Source organism: Pholis gunnellus, assembly GCF_910591455.1.
Source record: "Pholis gunnellus genome assembly, chromosome: 5".
Lineage (NCBI taxonomy): Eukaryota > Metazoa > Chordata > Actinopteri > Perciformes > Pholidae > Pholis > Pholis gunnellus.
In genome coordinates, this window is record NC_136531.1 from 24,641,263 (window position 1) to 24,668,108 (window position 26,846).

The 26,846-nt window shown below is 41.6% G+C and overlaps 2 protein-coding genes across 4 annotated transcripts; one reads left to right on the top strand and one right to left on the bottom strand.

The window, feature by feature from the left end:
• Window positions 1-1,063: 1,063 nt before the first annotated feature.
• Window positions 1,064-14,598, top strand: fam114a1 (family with sequence similarity 114 member A1). Of its 3 annotated transcripts, none has more exons than XM_079159671.1 (13): window positions 1,064-1,188; window positions 2,655-2,966; window positions 3,916-4,000; window positions 4,089-4,354; window positions 5,990-6,124; window positions 6,327-6,479; window positions 6,554-6,728; window positions 7,919-8,004; window positions 8,591-8,872; window positions 9,085-9,224; window positions 9,303-9,375; window positions 10,047-10,100; window positions 13,544-14,598. In XM_079159671.1, the coding sequence occupies exons 2-13, from the start codon at window positions 2,661-2,663 to the stop codon at window positions 13,667-13,669; spliced, it is 1,881 nt and encodes a 626-aa protein (XP_079015797.1). In that variant the 5' UTR covers window positions 1,064-1,188; window positions 2,655-2,660; the 3' UTR covers window positions 13,670-14,598. The 3 variants fall into 3 exon arrangements, with proteins under 3 accessions (XP_079015797.1, XP_079015799.1, XP_079015798.1); XM_079159673.1 differs by having other exon boundaries at window positions 6,554-6,689; XM_079159672.1 differs by lacking the exon at window positions 1,064-1,188 and having other exon boundaries at window positions 2,475-2,966.
• Window positions 14,255-21,243, bottom strand: LOC306696136 (uncharacterized protein). Its single transcript, XM_079159674.1, has 10 exons — window positions 21,042-21,243; window positions 19,637-19,933; window positions 18,408-18,710; window positions 16,791-16,901; window positions 16,558-16,611; window positions 16,334-16,369; window positions 16,208-16,246; window positions 16,088-16,120; window positions 15,952-15,999; window positions 14,255-15,189 (listed from the first exon to the last, which is right to left on the bottom strand). The coding sequence occupies exons 1-10, from the start codon at window positions 21,127-21,129 to the stop codon at window positions 15,128-15,130; spliced, it is 1,071 nt and encodes a 356-aa protein (XP_079015800.1). The 5' UTR covers window positions 21,130-21,243; the 3' UTR covers window positions 14,255-15,127.
• Window positions 21,244-26,846: the final 5,603 nt, after the last annotated feature.

Below are 26,846 nucleotides of genomic sequence, written 5' to 3' on the forward strand. Positions count from 1 at the left end.
TGGCTCTTGTCCCTCAATAATAAAAAATATTATAGCGGTAATAGATTCATGGTCACCATCTCAGCACATTTCACGGGGTTTAAAAACACACACACACACACACACACACATACTAAAAGAGACAGATACTCACACTGCATCATATCCACCATTATAATAGTATTAGAATAATTAATTCAACAGCAAAAACAGAATAGAGGTTACTAGTTGGAGACTTTTTTTTATAAATTCTGATATAATGTGATATTCACAATTGTATACACCATTTATAGACTATTTGTGTATCATAACACACATGGCTTATTTTATCAGTAGCTCACTAAAAAGCTACTGGAAATATGAACAATTTATAATTTATAAGTTTAAATCGCAGTCTTTTATATAGTAATGGAAGTGCTGTAACAATCTCTATTGTTTTCCTTTCAGTGTAATTCAATATGAAAATAGAGGGCTCGTCCGGGATTTGAACCCGGGACCTCTCGCACCCTAAGCGAGAATCATACCCCTAGACCAACGAGCCGTTGTGAACAGTTCGGAATAACAGCGTTCTAGAATATTCTTGACATATCACATCAGTGTGTTTGTAAACAGTTGTTTTCTTGGATTGTATCCCATATCACTTATTGTTAAGCTTTTCCAATCTATGTGCAGCGACGAAGAGACCATTGTTGTATTTTCTACTCAAATATAAGTATCCAGGCGAAACAAGATGATTATTTCCTACCCACTTCCGTCTTCGTTGACAGCCGTTAACGCCTCCCAGCGTCATCTTCACAGCAGGAGCCGTTAGTATGAGCAGCACGTTGGCAAAGCAGCAGCAACGCAGATTAATTACGTTGTTGGGGCAAATACATTGGGAACCTTTTTCATTATCAGACCCTAAGAACTTTTAGAATCCCGTTTCAGTGTGTGGAGCCCCAGAAACAACAATGGTAATAATGTGGCTGTTTCTATAGAACTTTGTCTTAAATTGGCTACATTGGTTCATCAGCAAGCTGAATTAAGTAATTGTTAGCTTTAGTTATTAACACAAACACCTGTGGTGGCTGTGCGAGAGGATTTTGAAAACCGTAGACAAAAGTTGTTCCCGAGGCAGTGAACTATCTTGTCTGTTGATACTCCTTGGTGCAGTCAGCTACCGGCCTGCCGACGTGGCGGGGCGGAAGAAGAGCCGCTGGTACCAAACGGGTGAGCTGCACTGTCACTTTCACGAAAACACAACTGTCTTTGAGCTTTATAACTTTCCTTTGCCCGAAACAACCGACAAAAGGGCAACAAACCCTGCGACGAAGTTGAAGTCATTAGTTTCTCTTTTGTTAATGTGTTTATATGTGCCTATCACACGTCATGAAGACTCTAAACATGCGAATAATAGCGAATAATAGCCTAATTGTCATGTTCGCTTTCAAACAGAACAGTGGTCTTTGTTGAGGGTCTGCTTCGCGTTCTTCTGTATGTCGTCATTGTGTAATATTGTGTTCAAATAGTCTGAAGAGAAGCAGAAGAGATATGATATATTGATGTCATTAACATGAAATGATTGTTTCGATAGAATTGCTTTGAGTAATGAGCTAAAATATGCTACAGTTTATCAGACTGTCTCAACAGTTTGTGGATTAAATATTACATTTAAATTCCAGATAAAAAGACAATATTGTCAAGTTACACTTATTCTGTCTTGTTTTGCAGCCTGTAGACTGTGTTGTTGTTGTTATTTTTGCAGATAGATATATCTTTGTATTGTGAACAGGTTTATGTACCACCTTGCACATACAGTTTGTGAGAGATAACATCGCGTTAAATGACATTTTGCTGCCAGGAAACAAACTTCAGCCAGTGTTTGAAAACACGGCGATGACAGTAATCACGCGGATGCGTGTTCAGTGAGTGACCACTAGATGGTAGTGTTGAGCCACGAAGCGATCAAACAATGAAGCGCTACATCACAGGGATCTCTTTTGCAACGTTCTATACGTCAAATTCTGGCCTCAAACATCTCACATAGCATGCATCAGGCATCACATGTATTACAGCAGAACGACTGTAAATCTTTTCATTTTAGTTATTATTGCAACTAATGCAGAAATTATGCAAGACTTCCTTCAAAAAACTTCAGACAACTGGAGGATTAGTGGAATTGATTTACTGATCTGCTTGTTCTGAGTCTTTGAACCTTGTGCTAATATAGGAGGTGTCATGTGCACGTGTGATGTGGTGTTGTGCTAAACAGTTACGAATTTAGCAACCGTTCAGTTTGGCTCTTGCATATTGACATTAGAGCTAATGATTACACGATTACTTAATTGATCGAGACACAGAAAACAGAAGTCCATGTATGAAGTCCAATGTGAGAATCTGTCAGTTCTCTCTGTTTTAAATCACTGTCAACTGAAGTTCTTGTTTATTGGAGGGGTGGGCGGGGGGGTTGATAGTCAAACAAACAAGACACTTGAAGGCATCTGAGGCTCAGGGATGTGGTGACAGGCAACGAAGAAGAGATATATTGTCAGGTTAAGCCGTAGTGAAGGTGATGATCAGTTGCAGCACTTATTGGCATTCTGTTGGGAAAAGTATTATTGTATATGTAGGCAGTGTTTGGTTGCAGGATACAAAGATTATTAAAGACCTAAAATCAAAGGCCTCTTCTCTTCCAGATCACCATGTCTCAGGCCGACGCAGACCCCTCCGCTGGTATCTCCCCTCACACTAACCCCGGCCCTCACACTAACCCCGGCCCCTGTCAGGACGTCCCAGCAGCCTTTGCGCCGCCTCCAGCTCCCCTGCAGCCTCCTTTGATCCCCGAGAGTTTCGACCTCCCACAGTCCACCGCAGAGGGGGCCGGCACAGAGGACACCTCGGAGGGTCTGCCTGACCAACAGGAGCCTGCTGCCGAGGGTCAGGTGATCATATGTGACCAACCGGTGAGCCTGGAGCCGGAGCCCGAGGCTGCAGAGGAGGATGTGGAGGTTTGTCGCACCGGTTTCTTGACATACAGTACACTGTGACCGGTCTGAGTCTGGATTTAGGGGGCCAGTACTGATCTTGATATTTGAGTTTGGAAATAGGATTATTATTCAATTGTTTGATTTTTTTTTTTTTTTACATAAACAAACATTTTTGACCCTTAAATTATTTATTTTTTTAAATAGCTCCTTTAAATTAGCTCTTTTAATTAGCTTTTCTAAAGCTAATTTAAGGGCGGGAGAAATCCTTTCTCAATGTAATGATGACTGTATATAAGATGATGATGTTTGTATGAAGTATCTCAGATAAATCTTTGGCTTTTCTGTGCTGCAGTTACGGATCGATCGACATAGTCATTGAAACCGATTTATCAGCTATATGCTAATACGGACCGGTACATCAGCGTGGGCGATTTATTCAAATTCCACTGAGCTGAATTAACTTCATTCATTGACTTGACTTTGATTTAATTGACACGATCCGTCAATTGATTAGTGAATCGGCAGAAAATGAATCAAAGCAACTATTTTGATGATTGTTTCAATAAATGCTCAAGCAAAAATGCCAGAAATCTTCTCTGTAAAGCACTTTGGTCGACACCTGTTGTTTCCAACGTGCTCCGATGTGCTCTCTAGATGAGTTTGACTTAACTTGTTTTAGCATCTCAGTTTATTTGTCTTATTATGTAATAGTAAGAGTTTAGTATCTTTAGATTTTGGACTGCTGATTATTGATATAAACAAGATGTCACCCGGAGCTGTGTCCCTATTTCTCTGACAATGATATGATGATATTTGCAGCACGAATTGACTTCAACCTTTGAGGCTAATAAACACAAATTTAACTTAACTCCTGTATCTCAGTTCTAAAAAACAATGCAGAAAAAAAAGTTTTCTAACTATTACTCTAATGTGTGTGTGTGTGCGCGTTTGTGTGTTTTTGTGTGTACAGAGGTCCCCTCAGGAGAAAGAGAAAGGTTGGGGAGGTTGGAGTTCATGGGGTAAATCCCTCCTGAGCAGCGCCTCCTCCACCGTGGGTATGTTTTCTGTATTTAGTTGCTCTTCCTTCGTCACACTTCACACACTCTCCCCCCTGAAGTCTTCACCTGCTGTGTCTGTGTGCAGGTCAGAGCCTGACCTCGGTTAAAACCAAGGCAGGAGAAGCTCTGCGTCTCCACAGGACCTCAGTGGGAGAGGAGGCGCAAGAAGAAGTAGAAGAAGAGGAGGAGGAGAAGGAGGTGGAGGAGGAGGGAGGCGAGGAGGAGAAGAAGAAAGTGAGAGGAGGTGAAAGTGGAGAGACTGAGCTGTCCAGCTGTGGGGAGACACCTGTTGGTGCTGCAGCTTCTGGCAGGGGCGTCTTCTCTACGATCACACACGCCATGCAGAACACAGTGAGTGAACACGCACACACACACGCACACACACAAACACTAAAAAGAATCATGTGAGGAAAAAAATGGGTGGTGGTTCCCATTTTCAAAAAGGGGGACCGGAGAGTGTGCTCGAATTATCGGGGTATCACACTACTCAGCCTCCCGGGGAAAGCTTATGCCAGGGTGCTGGAAAGGAGGCGCCGACCGTTTGTCGAACCTCGGATTCAAGAGGAGCAGTGCGGATTCCGTCCCGGCCGTGGAACAGTGGACCAGCTCTTCACCCTCGCAAGACTACTGGAGGGGTTCTGGGAGTTTGCCCAACCAGTCTACATGTGTTTTGTGGACTTGGAGAAGGCTTTCGACCGGGTCCCTCGGGGGTTCTTGTGGGGGGTGCTGCGGGAGTATGGGGTGCCGGACCCGTTACAACGGGCGATCCGGTCTCTGTACGACTGCAGTAGGAGCTGTGTCCGCATTCTCGGCAATAAGTCAGACACGTTCCCGGTGGGTGTTGGCCTCCGCCAGGGCTGCCCTTTGTCACCGGTCCTGTTCGTGACTTTCATGGACAGGATTTCTAGGCGCAGCCGGGCGGTGGAGAACGTCAGGTTCGGGGCTCTCGGGATCACCTCTCTGCTATTTGCAGACGATGTGGTCCTGTTGGCCTCCTCGGATCTTGACCTCAAGCATTCATTGGGGCGGTTTGCAGCCGAGTGTGAAGCGGCGGGGATGAGAGTTAGCACCTCCAAATCCGAGGCCATGGTGCTCTGCCGGAAACCGGGGATTGCTCCCTCCAGGTGGGGACGGAGTGCCTACCTCAAGTGAAGGAGTTTAAGTATCTCGGGGTCTTGTTCACGAGTGAGGGTAAGATGGAGCGGGAGATCGACAGGCGGATCGGTGCGGCTGCAGCAGTAAAGCAGGCGCTGCACCGGACCGTCTTGGTGAAGAGAGAGCTGAGCCGGAAGGCAAAGCTCTCAATTTACTGGTCGGTCTACGTTCCTACCCTCACCTATGGTCACGAACTCTGGGTCGTGACCGAAAGGACAAGGTCGCGGATACAAGCGGCCGAAATGAGTTTCCTCCGTAGGGTGGCCGGGCTCAGCCTTAGAGATAGGGTAAGGAGCTCGGACATCAGGAGGGAACTTGGAGTTGAGCCGCTACTCCTTCGCATCGAAAGGAGTCAGCTGAGGTGGTTCGGGCATCTAATTACGCCTCCCATTGGAGGTTTTCCGGGCACGCCCAACTGGGAGGAGATCCCGGGGAAGACCCAGAACACGCTGGAGGGATTATATCTCCCAGCTGGCCTGGGAACGCCTCGGGATCCCCCAGTATGAGCTGGAAAATGTTGCGGGCGAGAGGGAAGTCTGGGTCAGCCTGCTTGGCCTGCTGCCACCGCGACCCGACCCCGGATAAGCGGAGGAAAATGGATGGATGGATCTCCTAAATATAAATTGTGAGCTGTCATAATTTCAAATTAGTCAAAAAAAGGTTTAAATATCTATTTTTATCATCCCATAATGTTTATTAAGAGTATGTCATCATTTCATGGGATGATTTTTGCCTCAGTGTCTAATCATTTTATCCTGGTAATTTTCATTCCGTAAGTATTATTTTTTAATAACTTCCTGTCTCTGCCTCTCCCTCTGTGTGTCCCTTTAGGGTAAGTCAGTGATCAGCGGCGGTTTAGACGCCTTGGAGTTCATTGGAAAGAAGACCATGATTGTTCTTGCTGAGAGTGACCCGGGTTTCAGAAAGACCAAGACCCTGATGCAGAAGACGGTATCGCTGAGTCAGGCATGTGGACACACTGTCAGAGCTCACATTGACATACACACACACAGGAATCCAATACGTCTCCTGCTATCAGATAAATAATGTCAAACTTGTGCGGATGGAATGATTCGGTGATTTTTCATGGGAAATCCACATTGTGTCACTTCTCTAAAGCGACTGCTCTGCAGCGGTGTTATATGAAGGCTTCACTGTGATTTCTCAGATGTTAAAGGAAGCCAAAGAGAAAGAGCGGGCCTGTCTGGGCAACCAGCCAATCAGCGCACCCGCTGCTCACTACAGCATTCTGTTTGACGACTACCAGGGCTTGCCGCACCTTGAGGCCCTGGAGATCCTGTCCAATGAGAGCGAGGCCAAGGTGAGGCACACAAAGTGTGAGCAATATTTTCAAAACTGCCTTTTGAGAGTCTAATACTCTACATCTGCTCCTAGGTCCAAGCCTTCCTCTCCTCCCTGGTGGAAGAGGAGCAGGAGGAGGCGAAGAAGGAGCTGATTTTCATCAAGGACATCTTCATCAAGCGAGAAGAAGAGGAAAAAGTAGATGAAGGAGGACAGACGAAGGATAACGGTGATCTAAGTTCCCACTTACACTGTTCTACCCCCTTATGTGAGTGACTCCAACCAGCCGCCGGACCTGCTGGAGGTAGAGGCGGTCCCTGAGCACTGACCCAGGATCAGATGGCCTTATTCACAAACTCAGGCAGCTCTAACATCAGATCAGATGGTCAGGAACAGAACTGATGTTTCACTTTGGTTACATTTTTTACATTCAGTCTTTTCGTTCAGATCCTTTTACGTTCCATATCAGAGCTTTTGCATTTCATCCAACCATTTTCTAAAGCGTGTGAAGAGTTTTTGAATATTTTTTTCTACCTTCCAAGCTGCCAGTCCTTGTTCAAGCTAACTTGCTCAGCACTATCCATCACAACAAATATTTATTTGTTTCAGTTGGTTGCAATCTGCAACCTCACCATTAGATGGCGCCAAATCCAACCCACTGCACCCTTTTATGGGTCGTAAAGATCAGTTTACTAGTCATGAGGAGATTGAAAGAAGCACAAGTTTATCAAGAGGGGATGGTCTTAACAGATGACAATGTTGAGTCGCCTTATGGGAAGTGCAGCATTCATTTTTTTTGTTTTTTTCTTTGACCAATACTAAAGACTAAAAGTCTGGATATTTTGGCATTGCAGGAAAAAAATAATATTCAAATGATATTATCTGATTCAATGTCAACATGCAGAAATCTTTCTTATTTGCAAAAGCCGAGAAAACCATGGAACCTCATGGGAGCCGGTGTTGGAGGCGTTTTGTTCCCCGATCCATCACCGCTGTCTCTTTTTTTAAATTTTTATCCTACCTCACCATTCGCTTGTCGCTTCACTTTTTAAAGACTGCTGGTAAACTTCAGCTGTGCGACAGGCGCCCTCGGGCGACGTCACAACGACACGGAGGGTTCTCACCTGGTGCCTGATCCGGTGTCAGGGTTCAGGGGCCGCCGACACGTTCACATCACAGATTCAAAACCGACAGAAACTACGAGATAAAGACATAAAAGCTGCATGTGTGCCATACACATTGAGATCTAATTGTGATTTATGTACAGGAGTTTCAATTAATCTGGCGCAAAAAAAACACGAATATTCTCTGTGATCTCAGCATGGGGGGGGGGAATCATTGCACGTGGTACAAATCTGCTCTCATCCCACAGTTTGCTTCTTTGGCTCTAACACGTGCTGCTGTGCAAAGAGGAGTACCCTGACATGACAAATATGTGTTTGTGTGTTTCCGTGCCAGCCGCCGACGGTGAGGAGTTTGTGAGCGTTCTCACTGAGCTGCTGTTTGAGCTTCACGTTGCCGCGACGCCGGACAAACTCAACAAGGTGAGTCACATAAAAAAAACAAAAGAATCCTAAACGCAGCAGGACAACTCTGAGGTTTCTTCACCAGCAGCACAGACATGTTTTAAACATTTCCCTCAAAGGATTGGTTCAAGGTTTTGAACGTGCACATCTACAGATTTATTGGTCCCTGTAATCGTTCCTTTTCTGCACACGAACCATGTAGTCAGTCCCTTCATAGTGTGACTCAGCAGTTTGATGGGACAAATCAAGTGTGTATGTGGAGTTTTCTTCTAAACAAACTTGTGTTGCATGAAGCAACATGTAACACAATGTTAATTCTTCCGTTCACCTCTCTATCCTCAACCAAATGGAACAATACTGCAGAGTGAGATCTGGCCACACACACACACACACACACACAGTCATTTTTAACATCCCCACTCTCCTGCTGCAGTCTTAGACGTAATATAAAAGTTCTCACCTTTTGAAGTCCTTCTGCATATTCAAATTCCCACATATAGAACCCACATTAGCATATAATCGTGGTTACGCATCTGATTAGCATACATCAGGACGGCGATCCCTCACCACGCCGAGCTGATGGGTGGTAATTATGCATCTCCAGGCGCGGATGAGGGCCCATGATTGGGTGAGCGAGGTGGAACAGCCTGTCACTACGGAGACGGTTCACAGGGAAACGCAGGACCAGCCGGCAGGAGAGGCCTCACCTGGAGAGAAGGAAAAGGAGGAGATGAAGAAGAAGAAGAAGAAGGATGGGGAGGAGCAGCAGGGGGAGGAAGGGAAGGGAGGAGAGGAGGAGGAGGAGGAGGAGGAGGAGAAGAAGAAGGAGAAGAAGGAGAAGAAGGAGAAGGAGAAGGAGGAAGAGAACGACCCCAGATCTGTAGAGGTGAGTTTGACTCAGCTGTGGGATGTGGCCTAAATCAGCACTTTATAAATTATTTCTTATTCTTTTAATACTGCTGTCCTAGACTTATCGAAGTTCATACAGGGAGTGTGTGTGTGTGTGTGTGTGTGTGTGTGTGTGTGTGTGTGTGTGTGTGTGTGTGTGTGTGTGTGTGTGTGTGTGTGTGTGTGTGTGTGTGTGTGTGTGTGTGGTAGGCTGTCTACCTGTCATCAATAGGCAGTCTGGCAGAAGTGACGGCTCGCAGCATCGAACAACTCCACAAGGTGGCAGAGCTCATCCTCCACGGCCAGGACCTGGAGAAACCAGCCAGAGACCAGGCTCACATCCTCACTAGGTGTGTGTGTGTGAGAGAGAGAGAGAGAGAGAGAGAGAGAGAGAGAGAGACTTGCTAAAATGTACATCTCTATTCCAGGTTGACATGTGCCATGTGTAAGGAGGTGGAGTGTTTGGCCAAGAAGTTCTCCGACACACTGCTTCTCGTTGGGGTAGGCGGGCGGGCGGGAGGGAGGGAGGGAGGGAGGGAGTGAGTGAGTGAGTGAGTGTGTGTGTGTGTGTGTGTGAGAGAGAGAGAGATAAAGGACAAGGCTGGTGGTTATTCTATTTTTTTTCACACTGTCAACAATTTCCATAAAAAGTCCACATGAAAGTAAAAAGTACAAACATGTTCGGGACGGAAATATATAAATATATATATATATATATATATATATATATATATATATATATATATATATATATATATATATATATATATAAAAAATAATATTTGATTCCAAAAACTCTTCAAAACGCATAATGCCACACGTTTTCACGGAGCATTTTGGCATTTTCCCTCATTACCACGGAAGAGTATGCTGACGCTACTTCACCAGCCAACAAGGTGTTCAAGTAACACAAGATGTATATATAGATAGGCTGTGTTTATCTATTTTAAATAAAAAAGATTCACATTTCATCTGAAAATGTGGCCCCTTTATGAGCTTTGAAGAGTTTTTGGAATCACACCTGTCAGTAGTTTTTATTTCCTAGAATTTGTTGCCACTGAGGAAAATCTAAACTATTGCCAGCCTCATCTCATAAATGTTTGTCTTTGTAGTTTTTTTGCCCATTGTACTACTTCCTGTCCCTCATCTCTATCTCCATCCCTCTCTAACAGGGCCAGAGGAAAGCAGAGGAGTTGAATCCGCTGGTAGACAATGTGCTGTTAGAGGTGAGACACACTGACTTGTCCTCAGATGTTCTTGATTTTAATCAAGTGAAGATGAATGAAATGAATGGCTCGGCAGTCTGATGGCTGCTAGGAGCGCGTTACTAATCATTGCGGCTAATGTGATCATTCCTGTTTAATTTGTTAATGGAAATAAGGTGAGACCGTCGCAAGATGATACATTTATACATTAAGAAACTGTGTGCTTTGCAAGGTGTTCAATATATTCAGGATACTCAGATTAAATTTAATTAATTAATTTATTAATATTAAGTTATGTCAGCCTCAGATAAATATCCTCCACTACCATACGTTACAGTATACCTCAATTTCTTTCTGTATATTTTAAATACACCTTTAAAATAATCCTGTCATCTGTTCGCAAAAAAAGTTAAATGATGATGTTCATGACGATGCTCATGACGACGCTCATGATGATGTTCATGATGATGCTCATGATGATGTTCATGATGACGTTCATGATGCTCATTATGTGATGCTCATGATGATGTTCATGATGATACTCATGATGATGCTCATGATGATGTTCATGATGCTCATGATGATGTTCATGATGATACTCATGATGATGCTCATGATGATGTTCATGATGCTCATGATGATGTTCATGATGATGTTCATGATGATACTCATGATGATGCTCATGATGATGTTCATGATGCTCATGATGATGTTCATGATGATACTCATGATGATGTTCATGATGATGTTCATGATGCTCATGATGATGTTCATGATGATGCTCATGATGATGCTCATGATGATGTTCATGATGCTCATGATGATGTTCATGATGATGTTCATGATGCTCATGATGATGTTCATGATGCTCATGATGATGTTCATAATGCTCATGATGATGCTCATGATGATGTTCATGATGCTCATGATGATGTTCATGATGATGTTCATGATGCTCATGATGATGCTCATGATGATGTTCATGATGATGTTCATGATGATGCTCATGATGATGTTCATGATGCTCATGATGATGTTCATGATGCTCATGATGATGCTCATGATGATGTTCATGATGCTCATGATGATGTTCATGATGATGTTCATGATGCTCATGATGATGTTCATGATGCTCATGATGATGTTCATGATGCTCATGATTATGTTCATGATGATGCTCATGATGATGTTCATGATGATGTTCATGATGCTCATGATGATGCTCATGATGATGTTCATGATGCTCATGATGATGTTCATGATGCTCATGATGATGCTCATGATGATGTTCATGATGCTCATGATGATGTTCATGATGATGTTCATGATGCTCATGATGATGTTCATGATGCTCATGATGATGTTCATGATGCTCATGATGATGCTCATGATGATGTTCATGATGCTCATGATGATGTTCATGATGATGTTCATGATGCTCATGATGATGTTCATGATGCTCATGATGATGTTCATGATGCTCATGATGATGCTCATGATGATGTTCATGATGCTCATGATGATGTTCATGATGCTCATGATGATGCTCATGATGATGTTCATGATGATGTTCATGATGATGCTCATGATGCTCATGATGATGTTCATGATGCTCATGATGATGCTCATGATGATGTTCATGATGCTCATGATGATGTTCATGATGATGTTCATGATGCTCATGATGATGTTCATGATGCTCATGATGATGTTCATGATGCTCATGATTATGTTCATGATGATGCTCATGATGATGTTCATGATGATGTTCATGATGCTCATGATGATGCTCATGATGCTCATGATGATGCTCATGATGATGTTCATGATGCTCATGATGATGTTCATGATGCTCATGATGATGCTCATGATGATGTTCATGATGCTCATGATGATGTTCATGATGATGTTCATGATGCTCATGATGATGTTCATGATGCTCATGATGATGTTCATGATGATGTTCATGATGCTCATGATGATGTTCATGATGCTCATGATTATGTTCATGATGATGCTCATGATGATGTTCATGATGATGTTCATGATGCTCATGATGATGTTCATGATGATGCTAATGATGATGTTCATGATGCTCATGATGATGTTCATGATGATGTTCATGATGATGTTCATGATGATGTTCATGATGCTCATGATGATGCTCATGATGATGTTCATGATGATGCTCATGATGATGTTCATGATGATGCTCATGATGATGTTCATGATGATGTTCATGATGCTCATGATGATGTTCATGATGATGTTCATGATGCTCATGATGATGTTCATGATGCTCATGATGATGTTCATGATGCTCATGATTATGTTCATGATGATGCTCATGATGATGTTCATGATGATGTTCATGATGCTCATGATGATGCTCATGATGATGTTCATGATGCTCATGATGATGTTCATGATGCTCATGATGATGCTCATGATGATGCTCATGATGATGTTCATGATGATGTTCATGATGCTCATGATGATGTTCATGATGCTCATGATGATGTTCATGATGATGTTCATGATGCTCATGATGATGTTCATGATGCTCATGATTATGTTCATGATGATGCTCATGACGATGTTCATGATGATGTTCATGATGCTCATGATGATGTTCATGATGATGCTAATGATGATGTTCATGATGCTCATGATGATGTTCATGATGATGTTCATGATGATGTTCATGATGATGTTCATGATGCTCATGATGATGCTCATGATGATGTTCATGATGATGCTCATGATGATGTTCATGATGATGTTCATGATGCTCATGATGATGTTCATGATGATCATGATCCTCATGATGATGTTCATGATGATGCTCATGATGATGCTCATGATGATGTTCATGATGCTCATGATGATGTTCATGATGTTCATGATGATGCTCATGATGATGTTCATGATGCTCATGATGATGTTCATGATGTTAATGATGATGCTCATGATGATGTTCATGATGCTCATGATGATGTTCATGATGATGTTCATGATGATGCTAATGATGATGTTCATGATGCTCATGATGATGCTCATGATGATGTTCATGATGATGTTCATGATGCTCATGATGATGCTCATGATGATGCTCATGATGATGTTCATGATGATGCTCATGATGATGTTCATGATGCTCATGATGATGTTCATGATGATGCTCATGATGATGTTCATGATGCTCATGATGATGTTCATGATGATGTTCATGATGATGTTCATGATGATGTTCATGATGCTCATGATGATGTTCATGATGATGTTCATGATGTTCATGATGATGTTCATGATGATGCTCATGATGGTGTTCATGATGATGCTCATGATGGTGTTCATGACGGTGCTCATGACGATGCTCATGACGACGCTCATGATGATGTCCATTATGCTCATGATGATGCTCATGATGATGTTAATGATGCTCATGGCTCTCCTGTCTGCAGGGCTCTAACAGTACCAACTACATCGAGAATGCACTGCAGCTGCTGCTGCCCGTCCTGCAGATCTCCCACATCCAGAGCCAGCACTGTTGCTCCACCACAGAACCAGCAGCACAACCGCAGCAATAACAATAACACTACCTGCTCACCCGCTTGTCTTAATGTATTGTTGTACAGAAAAGTATGGAGAATAGATTATTCCAAATGAAGTGCTTAAATATACATCCAGTGCCATAGCAACAGGCAGAATGTTTTCTATGTATAAATATATATATATATTTATATATACTTAATATAATCTTTAAGATTTAACAACTAGATACATGTAGAAATGACCGACATGCAGGTTGTATGTATGACTCCTCTACGTTGTATCTCTGATTGTTATTTTGCTTCGTGAGTCATTCTGTCCAACTAAACAAAGATGCTTCTGCATTGTGTCCCAAAGCTGATCCAAAAGTGACTGGCTGTGTTCAAGGCCCTCTACATTAATGTATATTAAGCTTTCTTTGCACTCCTTATGGTCCTCTCTTTTTATTTTAACACTAGTGAAATGTGTTGTTTAGCTGAAACACTTTAATCTGGTTTGAGACAAAATGCCAGTACAATTTGTGCTTGTTTTTGATGTTAAATTATGTAAAGACACACTACCATTTACTTCAGTCTGGTTTGATTTGACAGAAAAATACGATCTTCAATTTTTTGAATGGCAAAATATGACCTTGTTATATTGTTTACATTGAAGATGTAATATATGTTAATTCATCTCTAATTATGTTTTGTTGTGCTGCTACATTGAACAAGTATACAGTAGTTCGCCATTTTGGGGAAATTTAGCTTGTTCGCTTTTTTGCCGAGAGTTATTTGAGAAGACCACGGTCATATCGAACTCTTGTCAAGAAGGAAAATGTGTTCCTCAGAATGTTGAACTATGTCTTTAATAACAAAATGGCATGTCATGCCTGCTGTTGGATCCTAATCCCAACACCTTGAAGAAGGCATGAGCTGAAACATTTTATTTCCTCTTGCCCTCCTGAATAAAGGCTTGTAATACTGTTTTTGATAGATTTACCCTCTTCTTGCTCCCCAGAGGTACGTTTTCTACATTACTATTTCCTGCCTTTCCTTCGATCACATTGAGTCTCGGCAGCAATCCCAAGGTGCTCACAGCGCATCTGTGGTTTCATATCCAGTGTTAAATTGGCTCTTGGCTTCCAACCAGCAGGTCTCTCTTCCCCTTCCTCGTCCTCCTTCCCTTTTAGAGATACTGTACATTGATGCGGGCAAGAAAGATATTAAGCAAAGAAAATATTTGTCTATCTGTCGTAACTTTTCGGCTCCTTTCAGCTAAATCCAGATGGGGTAAGGCCGTTTATCAGCCGCGCTTTTCCTTCGAATATAAAACCGTTCCGAATGAGAAATGTTTGGGAGGTAAGTCATTTATTTAGGCGTGGACAGTTTAGTAATATATTAAGAAGACCCTCTAATAAAGTGCCCAAAGACTGTCTGAGGATGACGAGTTGTAACTGAAGCAGTCATTTTTATTTTCATCCAGCGCACTTTTAAGTCCATTTGTGTGCTCCTCTGTCAGCAGGTCTGCTCCTCTGTGAGGGAGGAGATGGAGGGATGGATGCGATGATGCAGATTTGCTAAAGATGGATGAGATAGAAAAAAAAAATACAATTATCAGACTAGAGTTAGATGACAGTGAGAAGAGTGGGGTGGGGGGATCTTAACTGTCTGCATGAGGCTCATTTGATGTACAATAGATTAATTCAGTTTGCTGATATATTAACACTGACTATTAATTATAAATAACAGTAAATCTAGGACCAGATACAGGTCCTTGAAGTCAAAGCGGAAGTGCTCCTCTGGTTGCAAAAAGTAGTCCCTACTTCTCTCTAGATTTATTCTCTCAGTAAACATTGTAAACGTGAGTTTTGGTCTCAATCTCTAGTTTCAAGTCTTCTTCAATACAGCATGACGTTCATTTAGTAAATTATGGTCCATTTAGAGTCAGATAGACCATAAAGCGGGTTATGCTTTAGGGCGGGGCTACCTTGTGATTGACAGGTCGCTGCCACAGTGTTGTTATTCCACGTCTTGTGTCACTTCTGGTTGCAAAAAGCCAAGATGGCGAAGGCCGATATGCCGAACTCGAGGCTTCAAAACGGTAGTTACACAGGATGTAGAAATGGAATTTACTATTTCTTTGGAGGTCTTTGTGGTGCGGCACTGTTCCATAGTGTAATGTAACACAGTAATGTTTGCTACATTTTACCTGACATACTTATTTTCCAAGTACAAGTATCACTACTTTTACTTAAATGTTCTCGTGCTCACTCCACCATTCTGAAATGAGCCAGTATAATAAGTACTTTGGTAGGCCTATGATGCAAATGCAGTTTTACCTGTATAGCAGTGGTCAACATTTCCATCCAGCAGAGTTTCTATGTCATCTGAAAAAGGCATTTGAAGAATGTTAACGCACAAAGTCACTAATTGGTCTGAATTTGTTTAAGTGTGTGTGTGTTCAGAAATTCTTACCTTGAGTGTCAACTTCTTGAATGGGAGACAGTCCTGTCCGTTAAAACACAAAGTTGTCAAAGGACTGAAACAACGGACTAATCAAATGATCAAACTGTGTGTATGCATTTAAGGACTGACCTGGCCGAGGTCGGGATCCATAAGAGTGAACGATCATCCCTGTGGTCAATAAGAGGCTGTTAGTATTAAATATGTAGAGTAAAGACCTTTTGTAGCATTGCTGTTTATTTCACCATAATCTTTTACCTTTGGGAAGAATGATCTCTGTGGGCTTCTCACCATCTAGTTGAAGGTCATTACAACATTATAGTATATCAGGCATATTATTAGACATATTTGTTATTACACATTTGCTAAAGAGGCATTCTGATCTCACCTTTGTGTGTACAAAATTGATTGCCTCATATTGTATCTTAAGGGACAATTATTTGAAAGTATTTTGAATTGAATTAAAAAATATTCAAATTTACCGTTCAACTGCTGGCCAGTGACAACGTAACCAAGAGGGTGCATGCTGGGCTTTCCTGACAAAAATAATTAAAAAAAATAGAATTATTTTCAGGTCAACTTCAATATCTCAAAATAACCCTGTGTGTGTGTGTGTGTGTGTGTGTGTGTGTGTGTGTGTGTGTGTGTGTGTGTGTGTGTGTGTGTGTGTGTGTGTGTCTGTGTGTGTGTGAGTGTGTGTTTGTGCGTGTCTTACTGCATGAGCGTCTCCTCCAGTAGATTTGTCCGAGCACAGTTATGACTATAGTCAGCATCCCCACACACAGCAGAACCAGCCAGAGCACCCTGAACACACAGTACCACTCATCTGGAGCACAGAGAGAGATTTACACAGAGACTGTAACACGCCCGTTTAACATTTAATCTCACCCACGCTCCATCTACAATTACATTTTAGATATTCATGATATGTTTCATGGTAATTATAAAGATATCTATGACAACATTTCTAACAACACCATATATTTAAATCTTTAAAAAGTATGGGTGGATGTTTTGACATTTATTATAGACTGGATATGTAGTGAAGTTATCTGTAATCTAATTCTTCCTGTCGAAACAAATTTAGATATCCACAATGACATTCTTCCAAGGAACTTCTGCCTTTCCTTTGCATGGTCTTTCAATTTCAGATATTCACAATTGCGTTTTTGATATCTGCAATAGATTTTTTTCTAGGAAAACTTCCCATTTCAGATGTTTACAATCCAATTGTTACTATAGTCATAGCTGAAGTGAGGTATTTTGGCCTATTACTATCTTTTGGGATACAAATACTGATTGAAATGTTTGGCATCATTTACAAATAGCTGCACGCACAACAGCAGTGTCTTAAAACTCCACATGAACTGTCTCTTTTCTTAATTATCCCTAACAATCTCACAGAGCTACCATAGGCCCAGAAATGCTCCAACCTGATTGGTAGTCACTGATAGGCCATCAATAAAACTGACAGAGGTCAGTGAGTTTTCATTTCAGGGAAACTAGAAGGCTTTTTTCACAACCCTGTTGGTACATGTACACATGCCAGCCTCCTTTTTTCCCTATACTCAGTGGCTTTGGTCCCTACTATCCAGCCACAGGAACCTGAACCCTTAACCTTTAAATCTCTGCCTGTCTGCCTGTAAGCTTATGTACCTTCATTTTATCACTAAATTACCAACCTGTTCTGATTGTCTGGATTTGGGTGCTTTCCCTCGTTACAATGGACTCACTGACTCGCCTGACAAATGTATTTGGTGAGCAAAAGAGAGGAAAAAATATCCAGATAAATAAATCCAGAAATGAGACAAAAACAAAGAATTAATAGTGGAAGATACAGCGACAAATGGGAGCAGAAAGGAAAGGGAGAGGATGGAAAAAGTTTAGTGGAAAAGTTAAAGTGAGATGGTTTCCAGCTTTTAACACACACACACACACACACACTGGAAAATATGAGTTAGTCGTAGCTTGGTGGAGAGTTGGAGAGACGAACAGAAAGAGAGCAAGCCAGAATCAATACAGCCTTGTAGATACAGTAGATTAAGATGTACTGTTTCTCTGTGCTGTAAGATCCCAGAGTGAGGAAAGGGAAACAAAGTCACAGAGCTGAGATTGAAGTCAAGAGAAGAAGAATTGAGGGAAATTTGGCTCTATTGAAATAAATGACTCCACCGTGGACTGAGAGAGAAGACAGGTTTGAATGAGATTGAATCAATTTAACCCAAAATGAAAACTGATTGGCCAATTTCTTCCCTCGCTTCTCTCCAATTGTAGAGTAAAACCACGCTGACCACACAGGGGACAAAGAGCTCGCTCTCATCCTGACACCGACCTCTGTGTGTGCGTTTCCATGGCAGCTTTTCCTGCGCAGTCAAAACTGTTCGATTGGCGAGCCAAAGGAGACAGCGTCTGTGATTGGCCGGCTCCTCTGCGGGCGGGACAGGGAGGCAGCAGTAAAACGCCCTCCTCTGCCCTTCATCGTCCCTCCTCTCCTCTTCTTCCTCCTCTTCTTCTTCCTCCTCAGGTGGGTGGAGGTGTAAGGAGCTTTGATTGCTGCTGCCGTACAAGGTAAGATTCAGGGTCTCTGCATCACTAAGCTGAAGCTCCACCGACACCTCGACGTGTGTTTTCAGAGCTGTGAATGGATAGAGAGATGAATGCATAGGTTACAGCCAAATAGGCACGTCACAAACTGTGCGATGTAGTTCTGAAGCTCAGAAAGCTAGCAACATTGAGTGAGATTTTTTAACATTTACCATGATCATGTTGGGGGGGTTAGCAGTTGTGCTAGAGGCTAAATGCTAACGCCAGCATGCTAACAGGCAGGTATAACGTTTACCATGTTCGCCATCTTAGTTTCGTGTGCTAATATTTATTAACATTGCGCTGGGGTTTGGTAGCAATTCAAATACATAATCAAATCTCCTCATGACATCTTATCAGGTTTATCTTTTAACACAAGTAACATCAGTTCTAAGATGTCTAATCTCCAAGATGTCTAGATTTTGAAGGTCAAAGATCATGGTCACTGTGACCTCAGGTCCTTACCATTCTAATTGTGACTAAAAGTTATGACTTAGTAAGTTATGTCTTTTGTTAGCCTACAAAACACAAACAAGTAGCAGTTAATCTGAGTAAACTGTAGCTAGAACCTGAAAACGAGATTGAGTAGCATAATGTTTTAAATTCATCGAAAATTAAATTAACAGATGTCTAACTGTACTTCACCAACTTCAATCTCCAAATAATAAAGGCCCTGATTCAGATCTGTGATGCATTGCTGATGTGAATCAAAGTTTAAACGGGGAGTGAGCTAGATAGATTTCACTCAACAACAGAAACATCGACATCTTTGTGGTGCTATAGAGGACAAGCCAGGGGATCACCAAAGTCAGTAGGATTCATCGTCTGGGGGCCATGAATGTCTGCATAAGATTTCATTGCAATCTATCCAATAGTTGTTGAGATATTTCAGTCTGGACCAAAGTGTTGGGCCGATTGATATCCCTGTAGCCACACGGCTAAAAGGAACAACGTCTTATCGATATAACTGTGTAATACCTGAAGATGACATGTTTCTATGTAATTCTGCCATGTCCATATCTGCTTCACACATGAACCAGTTCTTTTCTGGGTCTTCACCGCCCCTCCCGGAGTCCGACTCAGGATCTGTCGCGTTGCTTTGATTCTCCCGTGTGCAGTCCTGTTCCCACTTGTTACTTCCTGGAGTCCACGAAGGGTCACACAAATCCTTCCTCCAAATTTCAGCATCACCACTCTTTTCACTTTCCCCCTTCTCTAGACGATTCCCTCGCTCACAGGGTAGGTAGGGCAGGCAGAGGAAGTTCACTTTTGATACTGAAAGGAGAAAAAGAACGAACAGACGATTCAGAGCGATTTCTCGGCGGGAGCCGGATTAGGGTGTGGGGGGGGGGGGGGAGCAAAGTGCTCTTAAGTCAGGAATCAGAGCAGGATCTCAAAATGGAAGCTATCGCCTCAAGTTTATGTCTGACACACAAAGACAGACAGGAGCGGCACAGACAAAAAGCCGAAACCATTGAAGGCAAAGACGTGCATGAGCGCAAAGCCTAAAGCAAGCTGCCTTCATAAAGAGAACAAGCTTTTCAAGGCAACACAATACAGAAGCACATTGAAAGCAGCCTTCAGTCAGTGTTGTATGGAGTTATATGTGGGAGTGTTTTTTTGTGCCTCCGTGCTGGCGACAGCCGTGTTCGGAGGCGTGATGATTTCGGGTTGTCCGTCCATACGTCCGTCTGTCCAGTCTGTTCTCGTGAAGATATCTCAGGCACAAATGTCCATCTGGACTCAAGGATGGACTGATCCGATTTTGGAGGTCAACGGTCACGGTAACTGTGACCTCACGTCCGTGCCGTTGTTGTGATATCTCGCGAAAGCCCCAAGCAAATTTGTTTCCAATTTGGCAGAAACGTCCATCTGGACTAAAGGATGAACTGATTAGAATTTGTTGGTCAAAGGTCAAGGTCTCTGTGAACTCAAAAAACACCTTTTCGGCCATAACTCAAGAATTCATATGCCAACTATGACAATTTTTACACAAATGTCTAATAGGATGAGATGAAGAAGTGGTGACATTTTGGACAGACACGGGTGTAAACTGCAACATGACATACAACCACGAGGCAGTCATTCTAGTTTAGCTCAGAGAGAAAGAAATAAAGACATTTAAACAGAGATAACAAGAACAGGAAGGAACAGAACAAAGTCACTCAACAAAATAAAGTTCACTTCTTTTATCGGTAAACTTCTGAAATAAAGTTTGATCAAAACGTCGAAGAAAAACACTTTTAGTCACAGCCTCTTTAACGCTTCTAAAGGCTGTGGAGAATTGGCAAAGACACACACAAGCATACTGTACTCTCTCACACACACACACACACACACAGAGTGGATAAACCTCCATTCAAAGTGGCTTCAGATGACCCACCTCTGTACAATGTGAAGAATTCTGGGAGGCAGATGATGAAGGCGAGGATCACGAGGATGAGGAGTTTGATCAGCGCTGCTCTTGTCATGGTTGCACCATGAGGTCACACAACACGCTCCTTCTCAGGCATGACTTGTGGCTCGTGGTATCGGCTTCCCTTGCTTGAGTTTAAACAAACACAATCCTTCTCACCCTGCATCAGAGAAGCCTGTCTGTAGAGTCTGAGAAGCCCGATGCGATATTACTCACAATTCTTGCAGAGCTAGGCGACAACGCACACGAGGTGAATGTACCAAAAAATAAACCACTTCCTATTACGCTTCCTGTCATTTTCTCAGAAAGAGTGAGAAATGGAGAGCTGTAGATGCAACAAAGAGTTACTATCAGCAGAATGTAAGTAGAAATGCTGTGTCGGGCTGTGGGTGATAGATCCGTCGTGTTTTGTATATGTGCAGTGTTTATGGGGAAAGAGAGGTCAGCCTATTGGTTTAAAGCTGTTTACATGAAACAGAAAGAAAGAAAGAAAGAGATACATGAAAAAACAAGGGTGAGGATCATCTATGGTGGACTGTACACACGGTTTCAGTAGCTGAGGAGGGAACTACCCTCAATGTAACACTCCTTTATGTGTTTTTAGAGACACTTTTACATGAGTGTGACTAAAAGTATCAAAACGTTATGACTCAGTATCTGTCTTTGTGTCTTGTATTTATGACAGATTGTTTTGCCATGATAAGAGCTAGAGATACAAATAGTATCAGATAATACATTGTAATTTTAAGTCATAATCATGAGAATGTTTCGCATAATTGTACCATTGTATGACTTAATTAATAGGAACTACCTTATGATTTTTCAAAGTTTTCTTGCAATTATGAGATACATTTGTTTTGTAGTTTCTTGCTACTTTGTATTTCATAATAATGATATAACTATCTCGTAATTTATCATAATTATAGTTATAACAACATGTCACAATGATGAGATAATAAGTATTTAATACAAATTCGTAATTATGAGAGCGTTTCTCATATGTTTCTCATAATTATTACATTGTATCACATAATTAGAATATATCATAACTATGAGAAGGTCTCTCATAACCATGTCATCGTCATCATTATAATTGCCTCTTCTCCAAGTTGCAGGAATGAGCTTCCACAGACCCGGGGCCAGCTGCCTCTCCTTTAATTAACGTTACCACACAGTGGAGAGCCGATAAGTGGTTCTGTTGCTGCTGCAGAGGAAATTACTTCTCTGTTTATCTTTTTTTTTTCATTTCAGCCAATTCCGTATTTTTCCTTTGTACCGCTTGACTTGATCTCTGTTGGGTGTTTAGTGTAACTCCGATTTTTCGGTTGGGTTCCTGAGAGCCTCTTATCTTGGCAGACCTGGGACACGCGCAGTGTCTCAGACACACACACACACACACACACAGTGATGAGCATGGCTGGCAGGTAGAGCCTTATCTCCACTCCGCAGCGGCTCGCCTCTCTCAGAGCTCAGTCGGCAGCTTAGAGCGGGATGGAAGCAGCAAAAAACAAAAAATTCCCTTTTTGTTCAGTCAAAGCTGCTTGACACTTGGAGCATTTCCAAATATCTTTCAGCAGATGGCTGAAATGTGTTTACCACTGCATTACCTGTGATCATTGACAGAGTTGTGGCATAAACATTGGCTGTGGGAGGAGCTGCTTATGTCATTGTCTGCTCCTGCTGAAGTTTCCTTGAGCAAGAGCTACCTCCCTCCCAATGAAGCTAAGTGTGAGCTATTGTGTCTCGCATCTAAGTTGCTAAACGGACTGTGAACAATGAGCAGCACATGGAGAAGGCGCCGTCAGATCGACAGCCAATTGGGTTCCGAGTTTGAAATGACTGTAAACTGAAAAGTCGGACAAAACAAAGCCTTTGAAAGCCTCAGGCCTACAAAGTGATGCATCCCTTAATCCAGAAAGTAATCACCCGATTATTCAAGAAGAGAACAATCTTTAGTTGGCTGATTATCAGACTTAACCAGATGTTAATTTTGATTTAGGCAACCAACAATTCATTGAAGAAGTGACTGCAGTTCAGCCATGATGAACTGATCAATTCACATGTTGTAGGTTGCAGGTTGTAGACAGCAGACCTCCATGATAAAGATAAAGATTTTGTCTTTGTCTTTATTTTCTTGAATGATTAATTGGATCTTTTAATTAAACTGATTGAATCCACATGTCCTGTCATTCAGTTAAATATATGAAATATATAAAAAAGAAGAAAAGAGTTTTTGTCCTTTTGTGAAGAGCTTCTATGTTATCTCACAGCTCCACACTGATGGAAGAGAGTCAAAAGATAACAGAGGTGGGTGAAACGCCTGATTCAAAAAGCTTTTATTGGCTGCGGTGATGGAGTGAAATTAAAGTCTTCCACTTTTTTTCAGGGGACCAGCTGGAAACACCTCCAGGACCCTCGAACTTCCTTGAACCAAGGTTAGAAAACCACAGGTATGGAATCACTGTGTGTGATAAATAAACCGCTCTGTTCTCTGGCAAACCAGCAGAAACCGTAAAATGAAACCTGTTTTTAGTCCCACACAGGAGGAGCTGAACTTTCAACCTGACTGTTTGCCAGAAATCTAATAAATCATGACCGGGGTTTGTTGGGGGAAAGCTCCTGCAGATGGAATTGGAAGATGTATATTGAAGATTCCCAGAGAGAGTTAGGAAAGACAGCTCTGATTTCAGGATGTTATCCCCCCCCACTTATCACTTTTCCAGCAGGACGGCCTAAGTATGGGAATGTCAATTGACTCGCTGCAGTCCGAGAGTCTGTTGCTCCATTCAGAGCAAGATATCTTGAGTTGACAAATAGTGGCCAGATTGCTATTAAATTCTGTATGGATGATGATGCACAGAGGAAATATATTGTGACCCCTGACCCTTCATCTAGCACCACTATTAAGGTATCACTATAAGGTCAAAACTTCCCTTTGAATAACCCTTTTGTCCCAAACAAGCAGTCTCAAAAACGAATCGCCAGATTTCCATTAAAGCAATACTTTCGTCATGGTCGATTATTTGCTTTCTTGCATAGAACACGATGAGAAGATTAATACCACTTCCATGTTTGTACGCCAAATATGAAGCAGGAGCCAGGAGATGATTAACTTAACGGAGGAGACTCCAAGAAGGTAAAACCCTCAGCCAAGAAATAGTCCCGCACAAAACCACCGTTTAAACCACAAATAGGGGATTTCACACTTGGGTTGTTGTATGGATTAAACCAGCAAATATTTAACATGTAGATTTGTGAGCTTTGAAGTGCTGGTAGGCAGAGATGGGCAGTATTTCTATTACTTGTATTTGAAATACGTATTTCAATTACTTTTGAGTATTTTGTAATTTATATTTGATAGGGCCGATTAAAAATCAAATGTAATTTGTAACAAAATACTTTAGAGTGGAGTAATTTTGTATTTAAAATACTCAAAATACTTTCTCCACGAATCAAAAAACAGTTCACGAGTTCAGTCTTCAGATCTTCAAGTTCAACGGATTGTCTGTCAAGTTAAATATTGTATCTGAGTGTGACAGATGTCAACTAGCTTGATGTATACTTTATGTCTGGGTCTGGCTACGTATTTACATAGTGATGGTTATAATATCAAGCTAGCGATCGATGCTAACATGCTAGCGATCGATGCTAACATGCTAATGACGCTAGCATGCTGTCTAGGCTAGTGCATAGCCAGTGTTTAGCAAGTTAGCTTATCAGTTGAGTAGCTAGCTATAGGAAGAGGGAGATTGGGAGCTTGTATGTCGTATGTGATGAATATTTTCTTGTACTAAGCCAAAGTTTATGGGCTGTTAAGTCCCATTAATATATATATATATATATATATATATATATATATATATATATATATATATATATATACATAATCAATCAAGTTGTTGTCTTTCAATAGCTTTGCTTAGTTACACTGACATTCTGTGACTGTTCTTCCTTTTTGTGGGGTTCACCAGAGCTTTGTGTACATTATATAAACCTGAATGCTCTGCTATACCAAATTGTGAGAAAACGGAAAATCCAGAAAAAAGTATTTCCTATATTTTAAATACAAAATACATGTATTTTGTTACATTTTCTGGCACCAGTATTTTGTATTTTGTATTTTGTTGTAATTCATTTATTTGGGGGTATTTTGTATTTTGTATCAAAATACATTTTGATGTATTTTTGCCCATCTCTGCTGGTAGGCAGATTCTTTTAACCTTTGGACGGGCCAGGCTAGCTGTTTCCCCCTGCTTTCAATATTTATGCTAAGCTAGCTAGATGGCTCCTATGTCATGATTAACGTACAGATATAAGAGTGGTATCATATGTTGGCAAGAGCCATCCCTTTACATTTTCTGTAGATATCTATGACCCCCTGCTAATGTTTTCCTAATTTTTTTTAATTTGAATTTTTATCCAGCGTTGGAAGCTAAACCTACACAAAACAAATGCGCTGTAATTCGTAGCTATCCCACAAAATAAAATTGTTTGTATATAATCCAGATAATCATGAACCAAACCACAAAAAAACTGTTCTTTCACCCTGGAGACCGCTGTTTGTTCCATGTGTGAAAGGAGAAGTCAACATTGATTAATTTGTAACAGAACTTGCGTTCAGTAACTGAACTTCGGTAGTCATTTAAACCCAAACCACGATCTTTTCCTAAACCTACCGAAGTAGTTTTGTTGCCTAAACCTAACTAAGTAGTGTTGTTGCCTAAACCGAACTAAGTAGACGATATATTAATTATCCACTTTGGAGCTTTGGTAGACCGTCAGACCATCTGACTCAATCAAACCATAGACATATATAAGAAGTGGGCACAGTCATTGTGATGTCACCCATTGGTTTGTGGACTGCCGTTTTGAAGCCTAGAGCAACCAATGAACGGAAGTTGCCATATTTGGAATGTGGAGGAGTGACGTAGAGACGCCATATACGGCTCTGGTAGCGGCAGCGACCTGTCAATCACAGTAAGCCCGCCCTAAAGCATACTTTGCTTTATGGTCTATTTGACTCTAAATGGACCATCATTTACTAAATAAACATCATGCTGTATTGAAGAAGACTTGAAACTAGCGATTGAGACCATAAACTCATGTTTACAATGTTTACTGAGGTAATAAATCAAGAGAGAAGTAGAGTCATTTTCTCATAGACTTCTATACAACCAGACTGCTTTTTGAAACCGGAGGAGTCACAAGACACTTCTGCTTTGGCTTCACTTGGCAGAACTGGAGGTTGCCGCCTGAATCAAACATGTGATTTGTCCAGTAGTAAGCAAACAGTAGGCATCAGTCACTTTTAATGCTGCCGTCAGACGCTCTAATGATGAACACAACAGTGCTGACTGGGTGAGATGTGTGTATATTTGTGCGTGTGAGAGACAGACAGAAGACGGATGTCCTCCTCAGCATTTAACTTCTCTTCAAGTCGTTTGCTGAAAATGAACAGTCACCATGAATCCTGTAAAGGCGTCACCTCAGACTGAAATCCCCTGAGAGATACTGTATATGGACTATTTTTGGGGCTCTGCATTACTGCAGAATCTGATGCAGAGATTTGAGAGACTGAATGTAACAGCATGATGAGATTAGGGATTTAGGTACACAAGAGGATATTTAACAACAGGCTTGGCTCCGCAGGCATTAGGTGTTGTACCTTTGATCCTTCTCGTCGTGCTCTGAATCCTGAGTATAATCCCTCGATCTGCTTTAAATGGACACAATGATGTTCTCAGATAGGCTGAAGCATCAATAGCTTCATTA

Bases quoted from the DNA above. Each gene is read 5' to 3' on its own strand.
- LOC306696136 (XM_079159674.1), bottom strand. From the start codon at position 21,129: ATGACAAGAGCAGCGCTGATCAAACTCCTCATCCTCGTGATCCTCGCC. The intron at 19,934-21,041 runs GTGGGTCATCTG...TTCTCCTTTCAG, and splicing joins ATTCTTCACATTGTACAGAG to TATCAAAAGTGAACTTCCTC. The intron at 16,612-16,790 runs GTAAGACACGCA...TATTTTTGTCAG, and splicing joins CTGGAGGAGACGCTCATGCA to GAAAGCCCAGCATGCACCCT.
- fam114a1 (XM_079159671.1), top strand. From the start codon at position 2,661: ATGTCTCAGGCCGACGCAGACCCCTCCGCTGGTATCTCCCCTCACACT. The intron at 4,355-5,989 runs GTGAGTGAACAC...GTGTCCCTTTAG, and splicing joins CACACGCCATGCAGAACACA to GGTAAGTCAGTGATCAGCGG. The intron at 10,101-13,543 runs GTGAGACACACT...TCCTGTCTGCAG, and splicing joins TAGACAATGTGCTGTTAGAG to GGCTCTAACAGTACCAACTA.